The 14,851-nt window shown below is 42.4% G+C and overlaps 1 protein-coding gene across 2 annotated transcripts in view; it reads left to right on the top strand.

Annotated features, from left to right (window-relative positions):
• Nucleotides 1–14,851, top strand: part of mtor (mechanistic target of rapamycin kinase) — a 78,574-nt gene that overhangs the window by 45,038 nt on the left and 18,685 nt on the right. For both annotated transcript variants that reach the window (XM_080900119.1, XM_080900118.1), the window contains exons 30-35: nt 2,226–2,365; nt 6,336–6,436; nt 7,010–7,125; nt 10,008–10,085; nt 10,570–10,677; nt 14,102–14,227. In XM_080900119.1, the coding sequence (XP_080756245.1) occupies nt 2,226–2,365; nt 6,336–6,436; nt 7,010–7,125; nt 10,008–10,085; nt 10,570–10,677; nt 14,102–14,227 (669 nt within the window). The remainder of the gene's footprint in view (nt 1–2,225; nt 2,366–6,335; nt 6,437–7,009; nt 7,126–10,007; nt 10,086–10,569; nt 10,678–14,101; nt 14,228–14,851) is intronic.

The following is a 14,851-nucleotide window of genomic DNA, read 5'->3' on the forward strand; positions in this document are numbered from 1 at the left end:
ACCTCCTTCCTGATGGAAGCAGTCTGAACAGTTTATGGCTGGGGTGACTGGAGTCCTTGATGATCCTCCCCGCTTTCCTCAGGCACCGCTTCCTGTAGATGTCTTGGAGGGAGGGAAGCTCACCTCCAATTATCCGTTCAGAGCACCGCACTACTCGCTGGAGAGCTTTGCAGTTGTAGGCGGTGCTGTTGCCATACCAGGTGGTGATGCATCCAGTGAGGATGCTCTCAATGGCACAGTGATAGAAGGTCCTGAGGATGCGGGGGCTCATGCCGAATCTTTTCAGTCTCCTGAGAAAGAAGAGGCGCTGCTGGGCCTTCTTCACTGTTTTGTTTGTGTGTACTGACCACGTAAGATCCTCAGCCAGGTGTACGCCAAGGAACCGGAAGCTGCTCACTCTCTCCACAGCAGCGCCGTTGATGGTGATGGGGGTGTGTACTTCTCTGCACCTCCGGAAGTCCACTATCAACTCCTTTGTCTTTGCGACGTTGAGGGTGAGATGGTTGTCTTGACACCAGTGGGTCAGGGCGCTGACCTCCTCCCTGTAAGCCGTCTCATCACCGTTGGTGATAAGACCCACCACTGTAGTGTCGTCCGCAAACTTCACAATGATGTTGGAGCTGTTAGTGGCTGTGCAGTCGTAGGTGTAGAGTGAGTACAGGAGAGGGCTCAGTACACACCCCTGTGGAGCACCAGTGTTCAGTGTGATGGGGGATGAGGTGATGCTGCCCAGTCTGACCACCTGGCGTCTGTCAGACAGGAAGCTAAGGATCCAGCTGCAGAGGGAGCTGCTCAGTCCTAGATCCTGCAGTTTCCTGTCCAGCTTCGAGGGAACGATGGTATTGAATGCTGAGCTGTAATCTACAAACAGCATTCTCACATACGTGTCTCTCTTCTCCAGGTGTGACAGGGCAGTGTGTAGTGTCAGGGCTATGGCATCATCAGTGGACCTGTTGTGGCGGTATGCGAACTGTAGAGGGTCCAGTGAGTCGGGTAGTGCAGAGCAGATGAAGTCCCTGACCAGCTTCTCGAAGCATTTGCTTACGATGGGGGTCAGGGCTACAGGTCGCCAGTCGTTCAATGAGGAGATGGTGGAGGATTTGGGTACAGGGACGATGGTGGCCATTTTGAAGCAGGCTGGGACTACAGACAGAGAGAGGGAAAGGTTGAAGATGTGCGTGAACACTCCAGCCAGCTGAGCCGCGCATGACCTGAGGACGCGGCCGGGAATCCCGTCCGGACCAGTAGCTTTGCGTGCGTTCACCTTCCTGAAGCACTTCCGCACATCCTCCTCAGACACAGTGTGCGCACTGACGTCATCCGCGGTGCGCACACTGTCCGGTCTCATGGTGTTCGCTGTGTCGAATCTAGCGTAGAATACGTTTAGATCCTCACACAGAGAGGCCGTGGTCTGCGGTGTGCTGGTTTTCCCTCTAAAGTCTGTGATCATGTTTAGTCCCTGCCACATACTCCGAGGGTTGTCAAACTGTTGTTCCACCCTGTCCCTGTACTCACGTTTGGCTGCTTTGATCGTCTTCCGGAGTTGGTAATGTGCGTGTTTGTAGTCCGATGTGTTCGCGGAGGCAAAGGCGGTGTTCCGTGCCGCCAGTGCCGCGCGAACATCTCCGTTAATCCAGGGTTTTTGATTTGGGAAGGATTTGACTGTTCTGGATGGGACGACATCTTCCACGCATTTCCTGATAAATCCACAGACTGAGTCTGTGTATTCATCAATGTCTCTGGCGGCCACGTGAAACATTTCCCAGTCCGCGTGATCAAAACAGTCCCGCAGCGCAGACTCCGATTGGTCCGTCCAACAGTGCACCGCCCTCCGGGTTGGAGCTTCCACTCTGGACCTTTGTTAATGTGCTGACCATGTGGAAAGCTTTACCATGGGAGAATGCAATGTTTTCCTGATTAGTATACACTTCAGGAACCCTCACAGTAAAGTGTGTGCTTAATCATTCGTGCATGGCTCCCTAAAGAAGTCCTGGAAGTCATTGGTAGATGTAACAGGTCCAGGATTGCTTGTTGAAGTAGAAAATGTCAGCCATACAGCACAGTAAGGTACTGTAGATGGAATAAGGATTGCTCTTCCAAAACTCTTTATTACGTTGTCCAATGGTCATGAAAAAACCCACATAATCCCAAAACATTATGATACAGTGTTATAGTTTGATATGTCTTCTGTAATCGCTATCCTACTGTATTTTTTCATCTTTTAGGAAATCCAAGCCACCTGGTATGAGAAGCTACATGAGTGGGAAGATGCCTTGGTAGCATATGACAAGAAGATCGACATGAACAAAGAGGATCCAGAGCTCATCCTGGGGCGAATGCGCTGCTTAGAGGCTCTGGGAGAATGGTATGTTATTAATCTTACCTAGTATGAGTTCAGTAGGGCTAAATAAGAATAAGTTGACAGTGATAATATGTTCTTTGTTCTGTTTTTTTTTTTTTTGTTGTTGTTGTTTGTTTGTTTTTTATCTTGGGTCACATACATACATAGGAAGCCATATTCCTAATGAGACCTGACATTAGGTCTCTCATTTGATACCTCTGAGTTGACTAAAGACATTTTACGAGAAAACACATGAACAGTCACCCAGGACAAGCCAGAGGTGCTGCTACACCATTGAAGCAAAGCCTCAACGCCATAATAGCCACCCACTTTGATAGAGCATACTTAGGGGAAAAAATCACAAGATGGATAGAAATATGTTGATCATCACAGAGCTCAAAAAGCAAAGCAGATGTTAATTAGCTTATATAACCTGCTGTCATTATGGTGCACACTATGATTCTTTCCACAAGAGAATGATTCAGCTGAAATAGAGCTTTGTGTTTGTGTGTGGCAGGGTAGGGCTTAGAGATGATATAACAGTTGACCAATGTTAGGTTTTGCTACACAATGACATTGTGAAGGTCTCAGTACTAATCAAAAAGTGATTTAAGATTGCGCAGTTGATGCTTTTGACAGTCTTATTAGAGAGTTGGACACCTTTTAAGCAAATGTTTAGTCTAGAAAGTTTGAAGGAAGGAGCCTTTAGAATTAGGAAAGTCTAGCTGCCATAATTCTGCAGTAATGAGTCCTTCTGTGTTCTGTAGACATTAGTCAGTTTTGCGAAAGTCTGTTATTTCAGGATGACTGAATGCAACACGAGCAAATAATCTGTGTATATAGAGTCATTTTAGCATGTTTTTTCTCTGCTTTAAGGTGGCTTTCATTGTTAATTGGAACTTAAAGCTATATAAGGCACTGAATGTGTTCCTCTTGGGGAGGTCTGCCTGTCTAATAAAGCCAGTTATCAAATTTTAGGCATACTTTTCATGTGCACGTTTTCATTTCATTTGGTTTTCACCTTTAAAAGTATTTTACAGTGCCAAAATATACTTCTATTTGTCTGCTGTAGACACATGTGCTAGTTTACTTGAGGTTGTACCTGTTGCCTTCATTGTTATGTGATATCCAGGCAGATGGAAAACAACTTCATTTCACTGACCCCCATCCAGCCCCGTCTCTCTCATTTTCTCTGCCTATCCTTCCTCCCTTTCTCATCTAAGCTTCTTCCAACACCCTGCCATTAAAGCACCTGCAGTTGGTTTGACTGGACATTTCTTTGATTGTTGTTAATGCAGAATCAGTCTTGGTTGGATGCACCTGACCCCAACAGGAACCTCCATCTGTTTGGTGGGATACTCGCTGTTATCAGATTGTTATGGAACAGTACACTGATGATGTTCATCTGTAAGAACAAATGAATGTATAAATAATTGCAGATGTCACAGAAACATTATCTTTTGTCAGTTTCCTTTTCATTTTGTCCAGATGTGCTTGGCAGGAAAGTCATTTTGTGTGAAATGTCATTAGAATGAGAAGATCCTTTTGATATGTGGCGAGGAAAGACCAGTATAATATTACAATACTTTAAAAGTACCAGTTAAAACAGTTTCTCGTGGGTAATTTAAATGTTTTTGAATCTCAAACCTGTTAAGATAAGACAAATATGAAAAAACCCATTAAAGACTAAACAATATACAGTATGGAAAATACAGGCTGTGACTACAGTGGACACTTGTCACTGTTTTTAACACTGAGTTTCATCTAAGTTTGTATGTTGTAATTTCTGTCTTATCTGCCGCTGGCTGATTGACCAGCAGCAGCACAAGGAAGAGTACCCACAGACCAGTTGTACCACACTGCTCCCTTTGACAACAGATACTGTCTAAAGGTAGATAAGCAGTCAGAAGCAATCACGCTACCACTTTTGGACCATAATTTCCCCATTAGACACCTCTGATATGCAAATCAGTATCTGTTCAATAAAAAAACATTCCTGTGCATCATCTTACTTTGACTTTTGTAGTTCAGTGTCATCTTGGCTGTCTATTTAATGTTCCAGTATTCAGTTCTATTTGTTACCTGATTAACAAGACATGTTAAGTTCAGTTTTTTCCCTCAATGCTATACATACTCTGGGGTTGATCTCACTCCAGTACTTTAAATTTGTTTGCTTTAATTGGAATGTTTTCGTTTCTTTTCTTTTCTTGTTGTTGTTGCTCACCGTTCTCGTGGTTTTTTTCTTTCTCTTTTCTTTCACTGCTGTGATCACCTACTTCCCCACTCACCTACAAACAACACCCTCTATTTCTGCATATTCACACACCACGCAAACACATGTGCTCAACGGCAGCACATTTACAACAGCCTCACAGCGCACACAGACTTATAGGACACACACGCAAGCCACGCTTGTTCATATTAGTGAATATACACACACATAGTCAGACTTATGGAGCCTCTCACCACACATTTTTTCTCTCTTTCTATTTACAAACAAGTGATGTTTCCACATTCTCTTCACCCATCTAAACGAAACACCCAGCGTACATCATTAGACATACACACACAATTATGGGCACACTAAGGTTTGTCACATGGAATGTAAATGGAGCTGGCACCAGAGAAAAAAGGTTAAAGATATTTAACCAGCTTAAAAAACTACAGGCAGATGTTGTTTTATTACAAGAAACTCACAGGCCTGTCACAGGTTTAAACGAACTTAAAACACCTGGTTTCCTAACTTGTTTGTAGCCTGTTATAATTCTAGACAAAGGGGAGTAGCAATTTTAATACATAAAAATGTTAATTTTACAGTACTCAATGCAGTTATAGATCCAGAGGGTAGATTCCTTATTATTAAATTATCAATATTTAACAAAAAGCTATGTATTGTAAGTGTATATGGTCCAAATGTTGATGAACCCTCATTCTTCCACGGATTTGTTAGTGCACTCTCTGAAAAACCTTGATTGCACACTTATTCTTGGCAGCGACCTCAACCTTGGACTAAATGAAGAAATGGATAGGCTCAACACAACAGGAACTCAGCGCAATTGGCAGTCCACAAATATAATCAAACAGTATATGAGCGACTATGGCCTTTGCGATGCATGGCGCTCCCTTCACCCCAACAGTAAGGAATAGTCTTTCTTCTCACATGTCCATCACTCCTACTCTCGTCTGGATTATTTCCTAGTCAGCAGCTAACTGCTGAGTGACATCTCAGACACTGAGATGCCCACCCTTCAATTTTAAATCCATGTAGACATTGAGGGTTCTCGGGAGGGGCCGTGCTAACACCTGCTGCTCTCTGGCAGCAGCACCATGCTCTCCCGTGTTTTAAATGCACCTTAGAACAACACGGGTCTTCACACACCCCTGTTCTCTGCTGGCAGAGCCGGCGGGCACTGCATCCCCCTCTGGCTTCTGCTCCGTGGCTACTGGCTCTCCTCAGCTCTTCCCAGGAGGGTGGCACGGATGCCCCTCCGGTGGTCCTCCTTGGGCTCTCGCACTCTGGGGCCTCTGGATGTCTGGAGCCTGGATCTCCTCCATGCCTGCTTCATGCCCTGGGGGACGGGGCTATGGCTCTCTACATCCTCTAGCAGACCGTTACATGGGGAAACCTTTTGAATACAAGCGCGCTGATCCACAGAGGTGTGCACACGGGTGTTCACTGTTCATAGACATAAACTACACCTTTATTGGCTGCTATTTCCAAGCACATTGTGCACTGTCGGTCCTGCTTTCTTGTCGGTCTTTCTTTCTCCCTTTCCTATCCTCAGTCATGTCTGTCCCGTCTGTAACAACTGAAAATAAAATAAATAATAACAACAAAGGTCGAACAAATGGACCAATACGGCAAGGCCGTGATGATCCATTGGGTATCCTTGTTGATCTTCAGACAACAATTCTGACGGCTAAAGAACCAAATGGGACAGGCAAAAAAAAAAAAAAAAAAAATACATTTGTTTGTTTTGTTAATGTTTTCCAGGGGCCAGTTGCACCAGCAGTGTTGTGAAGAATGGACACTTGTCAGTGAAGAAACGCAGGCCAAGATGGCGCGCATGGCTGCTGCTGCTGCCTGGGGTCTAGGTAATCGCTCAAATACTTAATATGAGACTGCAAATAATTATTCAAAATAGTCATTGGAGTGAAAATGTGGATATATATATATATATGTATATTTAGCAGTCAGGGTACAGAAAATACCATCGCTGGGCACTTAAGCCACTGTCTGCCTGACTCAGTGAAACAATGCAACAGTGAAAACAGTACCAGCTCTTGCCAAGTCTTGCTCGCATAACCAGATGGGAATAGTATCCAGTCATAACATTGACATATCGTAATGTGCAATGGTGGAGAAAAGCAGGGAACACACTGCTAAAGCAACCCCAGAGATTTCTGGTCTGTTGCTTTGACTTTCCTAACTAAGTGGTAAAACCAGATGTGACACCCAACTGGCAGGCTTGTCTTTCTGAAGATGATGTTGAAAAACATAATGTCGAGGTTATCGTTATTTACGCTGTGGTGGAGCGTTGATCAAAGTAGCTGTGACTGCACACTAAGTAATATGTAGATACCACATTTAAATATTTACTCATTATGACAAAGTTCTTGCGTAACTCGTGTCTTTGTTCTTTTTTTTGTGGCGTTATTGTTGTCCAGGGCACTGGGACAGCATGGAAGAGTACACGTGTATGATCCCTAGAGACACGCACGATGGGGCTTTTTATAGAGCAGTGCTAGCCCTTCATCAGGACCTCTTCTCATTGGCCCAACAGGTGGGTTAAGTCATCATTCACAAATGGGCCCAGCTCATACAAATACACTAAAGTGTGTATTTTTAGATACGCTCTCATAAAGACATGCTTCACTTGAAATTACCCCGTCTTATGTTGTCTGGAATTTTCCATAGTCTTTATAGCAAAGCATGAGATGTTCAAATCACCAAAAACCAAACATTGTAAAGAAACATAAAATAGTTTTACAGCTCCAAAAGGGATCAAATTCCTCCCATCAGCTGCGGCTGTTCATTAAAACTAGTAAAATACACCAGGTCTGGGTATTTTCTTTTCTTTTATGATGTGGTACCTCCTTGGTGTGGAAATGTTATGTAACTCCCCAAATTGGAAATCATTACGGCATTTATCCTCAAACAAATAAAGAGCCTATTAGTCCTCCTGTCTGCATGTCGACAAGGTCTGGTGGAGGTCAGGTGGGTTGTGTTTTCCTCATCTGATCACGTTTGAGGATTGTAGATGAGTTCATGGTCCCTGGAGATGCATTTGTTCAAACTGGATGGAGGAACGTCTCACGCACACATGCCTCACCTGCTTCTTCAGCTACCCTCGACTCATCCTCCGTGTCCCCTTCTCACCATCAAAAGCCCTGGAGACTTGCTTCCTCTGACCTCTCTTTCCCTTCACAGCCCTCCCACACCACACACAATTTAGAGATTGGGTCCAGGTGTGGCCCACAGGATTCTTCAGAATAAGGGAAGTTTCGACTTTTTGCTGACAAGAAGCCACTCACAATGGGGTGGCTGTAGCTCAGGTGGCAGAGCAGGTCAGCCACTAATCAGAAGGTCGGTGGTTCGATCCCAGGCTGCCTCCTGGCTGCATGCCAAATATCCTTGGGCAAGATACTAACCCCATGTTTGCCTACTGGTGGTGGTCAGAGGGCCCGGTGGCGCCAGTGTCCGGCAGCCTCGCCTCTGTCAGTGCGCCCCAGGGCAGCTGTGGCTTCAACGTAGCTTGCCATTGCCAGTGTGTGAATGTGTGTGTGAATGGGTGAATGACTGAATGTAGTGTAAAGCGCTTTGGGGTCCTTAGAGCGCTATACAAATGCAGGGCATTTACCATTTACCAATGAAAGAGGAGGAATGAGAAGCAGATGCAGAGAGGGAGAAAGCTCGAACATCGACATGAGATCAGTCTAGTTTTCCGGATGCCGTTGGTAATCCTCGCACTTGAGAGGCTGGCTGACGCTTTCTTTCCTCTATACCCCCAACAACCAGACATGTGCTCCGTGAGACTTGGACGGCATCTGTGTGAATGGTTTCAGGTTGCTTTGCTTTATAAAGCCCACTGTTTGGTCTGTTGAACTGATGATGTGTAGACACTAGTCATGCTCCTTGCACAAGATTTATGATACGTCTGCTCTCTGAATGCGTTTGATTTGTACATTTTCTTGTGGGTTTTGCAAGTCACATTCCTCTTTTTGACATCTCAGTCACAACTGGGCTTTGTTTCAAGGCCTAGTTATGTTTTTTGTTTGTTTTTTCCTCTGCAGTGGCTGATTTGGGCCTAAACAGTCATACACAGGCTGTTATACTACACTGCAATCATAAGCTAATATCACTGAACTTAAACCGTAAATGCAACCTTGTCGTAAAAGAACAGAATCCTTGGGTGATGGTTGGTTGTGCTGCCAGGAACCAGACACTGCATTTATCAGGAGTCGTCTGGACTGCACATTTTCAATGAGGCCCCAGCGTGGTAATTCAGGAGTAAACAGGACCATAACAGAGTGAAGACTATAAAGAAGCAGCTTCATTGTCACCTCATCCCCACCACCATCTTGTTGTGCGTGCCTGAGGAGTTGTTTTGGCATGCAGTTGCTCCTTTCCCTCCCCACAAAAAATAATTGGTGGGAGTTGGTCTGAAACAGCTGTGTGCCCTGGTCTTAGACGCTTCCTCAGTAATCCTCTCATTTTACCTTCCCTCTAATAACAGTTCCCAAAAACATTGACTGTACAAGCTCAAAAATCAGCAGACTTGCAGCTAGAATATGTGTGTCCTTGTTTGTCCCTTTAGCTACTCTGGATCGGGTCTTTGTCTCAGTTACGGTATTTCTGCCCCTCGGGGTACGCATTCACCGGTAATGGAATGTTTGCAGCATCCTTGAATTTGGAGAAGTCTCACAGGGAAAGTTGGAGACTTGCTGAGTGTGTGATACACTCCAAAACTCCAAATGTAGTGGAGGAGGGAGGAGAGTGAATGGAAAAGAAAAGGTTTTTGTATTCTGTTCATAGCAAGAACCTTGACTAAGAGCTTCCATTGTGAGTTCTTTGTCAGCCTGCATTTCCCCGCTCTGTTTCTGTAATTGTGTAAAAATTGACGTTATTTTTAAGACACATTTGACAGCCTTAAGCGTGGTTACATAACTTTTGTACTGTTGCTCTCAACAGTTCATTTACTTGTCCTTATAAAATGTTTGGCACTCAGCAGTGCATCAGATCATTTTCCTATACAAGCAGGCATTCTAGTCCTAATTGCATTAATGTGTCACTGTTGGCAGCTCTTAAGTAAGAAAGGTTTGAACAGGAGGCTGTAGCATGACTTTGTGCTTTTATACCAAGTGTTTTTATTTCCTAGTGTTACCCAAACCTAGCCAGTCCTGACGCAGGGAGTTTTTAGGAGAGTGTGACATTGTGCTATGGTACATTCAGGGGACAAGCTTGAGGAAATGCCCTCTGCAACCAGTAGTACCAGTGGTGTATTTAGAGAGAATTCAAGGCCCCGTTTGCTAACTAATAGTTGGAGCATTCAGGAAAGTTTTTTGAAAACGATGGGGGGGATGTAGCATATTTACATTTATGTGTGGTGATAAACTAGGGATGTTTTAAATGTAACACTATACTTTTTTTGTGCTTTTAATGCAGTGCATTGACAAAGCAAGAGACCTCCTGGATGCCGAGCTCACTGCCATGGCGGGAGAGAGCTACAGTCGAGCCTACGGGGTAAATGTTACCATCTTTTTCATAGCATTCATATGCAGTGAGCTTATGTAACAGCTATAAAATTGAATTTTCATTTGACTTCCAAGTTTCAAACCCTAAATGTCATGCCACAGCTGTGTCTGTTTCATTGTGTATCTAAATGGTATTATCCAAACATATCAACAGCTGAAACTAGAAAAGAGCTGTTAATATGAAATCTGATCATAGTAGATTTTGATCCATAGTGCAGCAGTAAACATGGTAGAGATATGGAAAAAAAAAAAAAACAACTATTGATATCGGTATAACTAATGTTTACTGAAGCTGCACAGTTGGGTCCAGTGGGTTAATGAATGCATTTGTTTGCAATTTCTGATCATTTTAAAAGCTGTTATGATCTTTTAATGATTCACAGAAGCTCCATCTTAGCAATGTAACTGCTATAATCAACTGTTATACTCAGTATCTGTGTAAGTAATCTGAGTATGTTTTTTTTCTTTGTCAGGCCATGGTGTCTTGCCAGATGTTGTCAGAACTAGAGGAGGTAATCCAGTATAAGCTGGTGCCAGAGAGAAGGGAAATCATCAGGGAAACATGGTGGGAGAGGCTTCAGGTAATAGCACACGATATGTGGACACAAACAATATTATTTTATGATGTTTATTTAATAAATATGATACTGTAGCGCAGTGCCTACTCTGTAGTATTCCAGTTCCAAATGCCCAGTGAATGCACCACATCACCCATCCATTCACATGTCACCCCCGGCCTGTGGAAGTTGACGTAAACTGTCTGCCTTCTACTTTTTAATTGACGTAGTCTCGCCCTGGGTCAACACACCTGAAATCAATGATTAGTTCATTACCAGCCTCTGGAGATCTTCAAGACATGTTGAGGAGGTAATTTAGCCATTTGAATCAGCTGTGTTGCATCAAGGACACATCTAAAACCTGTAAGACACGGGCACTCGAGGCCTGTGTTGCCTACCCGTGCCCTAAAGGAACAATTCACAGATATAAGTCGTAAAAAATTTTTAAGAGTAAATTAACCTCCTCAAACATGTGCACAGACTAATAAAGAAAAGAAGATTAATTTTGATCATATAGTGACTTTGCGTACCATTAGTGTCATGAAAAAAAAATGAAAAGGGTGGCTCGTTTGATGTAATCCACACTGTAAACCAACTGTAAACTCCTCATTTGACTGATTATATCATTATTAATTGTGAATTTCAGTGTTGTATATGTTGTTAAATGAAATACAAGGATGTTTGGAACAACCTTGACTCCACAAGCGGTTGGGAAATATTTACAGCCTGCCAAGTCTTTGGTATTTGAGACGAATGTCATCCAGTGTAAAATAATGAAGTTCAAGTACATCTTTTCCATTTTGCGTGACATCTTAATTAACTGTGTTTCACCCTTTTATGTGCACGCTGAGGGGAGGGATATTAAGTCAGAGAGAAAGACTGTTAAAATTTTGATCTGTGATGCACCATTCCTGACACTTTAAATCATATCAGTCTAGTTGTTCTAATGCAGCATTAATTATATGGCTTAAGATCAGCCCTTTTTGGAGTTCCTGCTTCTCTTCTCCTGCTCAGATGTTAGGGACACTGCTCTGGAAAATTTCCGGAATTGAAATGCAAAAACCTGTGTCATCCTTCACCTTTACCACATGCCAGGAACCGTGTACTCATCTGAAGACACTGTGTCCCTGCCCAGATTTTTTTAGTATGTTGTTTTTTTAGGTTTTTTTGGACAGTCTGACGTGGAAATGCCAGCGCGCTTAATGCAATTGGATCACTTTCCTCCCACTCCAGAAGGTCACAGTAATGTCCCGAGATACAACAAAGGACACTGGCTTTGATTGAACAAAAACAAAAACCGAAATACGTGGAGTGTATGAACAATATGGGTGATATGTGATTTTTGGATTGTTGTATTTTTAACACTTTTGTTAAACCAAAGTATCACATCCACAGACAGTATAAAAGCTGCTATCGTCACACACTGGTTCTGGACTCTGCATTTTGAAGTTTCAATGTTAGCATTGGGGGGTGGTTAGAGCCAGAAGTTATCCTATATGGAAAAAAAAAAGTTAAAGTTATTGTAGCAAGTTTTATAGCAAGTTTGATTACCCAGCTACATTAATTAACTGCATTGGTTCAAGACACAAGTGCAAATGCTAGTTAATCTGTACAAAAAAAAAAAAAGACAGACTAATAAAACATTAGTATTTCATTCACCAAAACTGAAGCACAAATGTGCTGAATCACAGCCAGTTTGTCTGTATCACTGTAGTTAATCCATTAGTTGCTGAAAAAGGCAACCAACAGCACACACAAACAGTGAAGAGGTCCAAGTTACTGACATGAAGAAATAGAAGCGAGGCCTAACATACAGCAGTTGTCTTTAGCACAGCAATGCGTTTAACTCATTTATCCAGGTTATAGCAAAAAAACAAAAACAAACTGACCCCACTCATAGTGGGTTTCTGGACAGAGGTTGAAACTGTCTTTGCACCGCGCTGTGAATATGCTTCTGAATGGTCTAATGTTTTAATGTTGAAGTCTCTGGAGATTGACTCTCTGTTGGAGCAGCCTCAACTGGGAAGTAGAGTAATGGCAGTTTCCTCTACTTCCAGTTGGCTTTATGTTTCGGAGATTTCCCCCCTTGATTACAGAACACTTGTGACTCTTTTTCTACTCAACATTGCACACGAGTTTATAAAATAGTATTTCCCAGTCATCTTACCTTGTGTTGGGGATCAAACTGTGTATTTGTTATTTGACAGAGTCCACACATCTGTCCACGAGTGTCCTGCTGTTAAGTGCTTTTTCCCTTAAACAGCTTATCCCTCATCAAAGTTTTGCAGGTGTGGTAAAGGTGCAAGAAAACACAGCCCCCTGATGTTTGTTCATCGGTGTATCAGATTGATTTCTTGCACTTCTGTCCATTTAAACCCCAGTTTCAGTCGCGGACTAAGGCCAAGTGTCTGTTAAAGGATCAGTCCTTTTTTCCCCCTTTTTTGTGTTCTGTTTCTCAAACAAATGCAAGTCGTGAAACATTTTAATATTCCTCTAAGAAAAGGTTGAGGATTTCAGGACTTATGTGTATTTCTCTGTACTTCTGTGCACGTATTTTAAAACAGCTCACCCCTCCAGTCTTTGTAGGGGATATTTTTAAGCCTTTTTCCTACTCGTTTATATAACAGATTCTTTTGGCAAATTTAGGCAGATTGCCTCTCAATAAAAGCTCTTTGTTTTTTACTTGCGTTCTTCAGCTGTTTCACCTCGCAGTTCATTTTCAATCAAAACCATAATATTTTAAAACATATTGGAAATTTTTATTCTGTTTAATTAAATGAAATGGGTTTATTCTTGTGTCTGGAAGGACAGCTACATCACTGCAGTGATGTCGTTTAAGACCATCTGTCCATCATGATGCGCATTCAGGTGCATTTGTTCCCTTCAGTCAACGTGGATGAATTGGATAATGTGGCTTCATACCTCATAAGCACAATGCCAATGATTTCTTGTGGTTTAATCCAAACTAAACTGTGTTAGCTATTATAGTTACTGAGCATAGTTCAAGCCAGATGTGACCTGTACGTAGGTCTTTATCCCATCATGTTAAGCTTACTACAAAAAATGTAGTGTTGAACTTTACCCTAACATTTCAGCTTACTGAAAGGTCCCATTATAGTTTTACCATTTAAGGAAATACAGTTAACATAAACATTAAATTAAAGAATTCCTTCAAGATACGATTATCTTTGTAGATGATTTGTTGTACTGCTAAAGGTTAAATGTTTGTTTAATAGAGGCAGTGGTCTTGCAAATATAAATATGAGACCTGTATATTTATCTTTTTCTGCCATGTGAGCCTGTACTTACTGTGGGCATTTAAAACAAATAATAGTGAAGTCATTGAAGCATACATCTCCCTCACGTGTGTTTGTTCTCTCAAGGTTCACTAGTAGGTACCTCTCTCTCTGAACAATGTGACGGAGCAACAATATGTGTTTTCCTTCAGGGCTGTCAGCGCATTGTAGAGGATTGGCAGAGGATCCTAATGGTCAGATCTCTGGTCATCAGCCCCCACGAAGACATGAGGACCTGGTTGAAATATGCCAGTCTTTGTGGCAAGAGCGGACGCCTGGTGAGTACAGTGACATGTTTGTACAAGGGAAGGGATTCTACAGATGAATTCTAGTCACACAGCACTCAGAACAAAATCAGAGCTGATTCTGATCAGTTTTTCCAGGAGGAAAAAGGAAGGTCATTTCTAACAAAGTGAAGTGAAGTGCAACTATGAACTCCTGAAATGAAATGATATTTCATTTGAAATGTTTTTAGCTGGCACTGATGAAAGTAGAACAGCTGCACACCTTCAATCAGCACTGTTTAGAAACCTGATCGTTCATATCTTCTCTATTAAATTTGTGCAATTTTCTGTCCCTGACCTCAACGTTTTTATAATTGATGGTAGATGGTTGGCTATTTTTTCCACATCTGCTCTTATTATATTTAAGTGCACACAAAAGATAGCAGAATCTCCAATAACTCACTGTTACATTAAAAGTAGACGAGAACGGCCATCTTAATGTCTTAATCTGTCTTCCTCTTTTCTGAAAACCTGTTTTCAACTAAAGACAAATACAGGTTGATGTTTCTGTAGTTTTGCAAGTCCCTAAAAGTCAGGGGTAATATCTGTGATTTCATCTTCCAAATTCTTCTTGAACTGTGAGTCTTCTGACTCGGGTACTTTTTCTTGGCCACTTTC

Source organism: Rhamphochromis sp. 'chilingali' (genome assembly GCF_963969265.1).
Source record: "Rhamphochromis sp. 'chilingali' genome assembly, chromosome: 12".
Lineage (NCBI taxonomy): Eukaryota > Metazoa > Chordata > Actinopteri > Cichliformes > Cichlidae > Rhamphochromis > Rhamphochromis sp. 'chilingali'.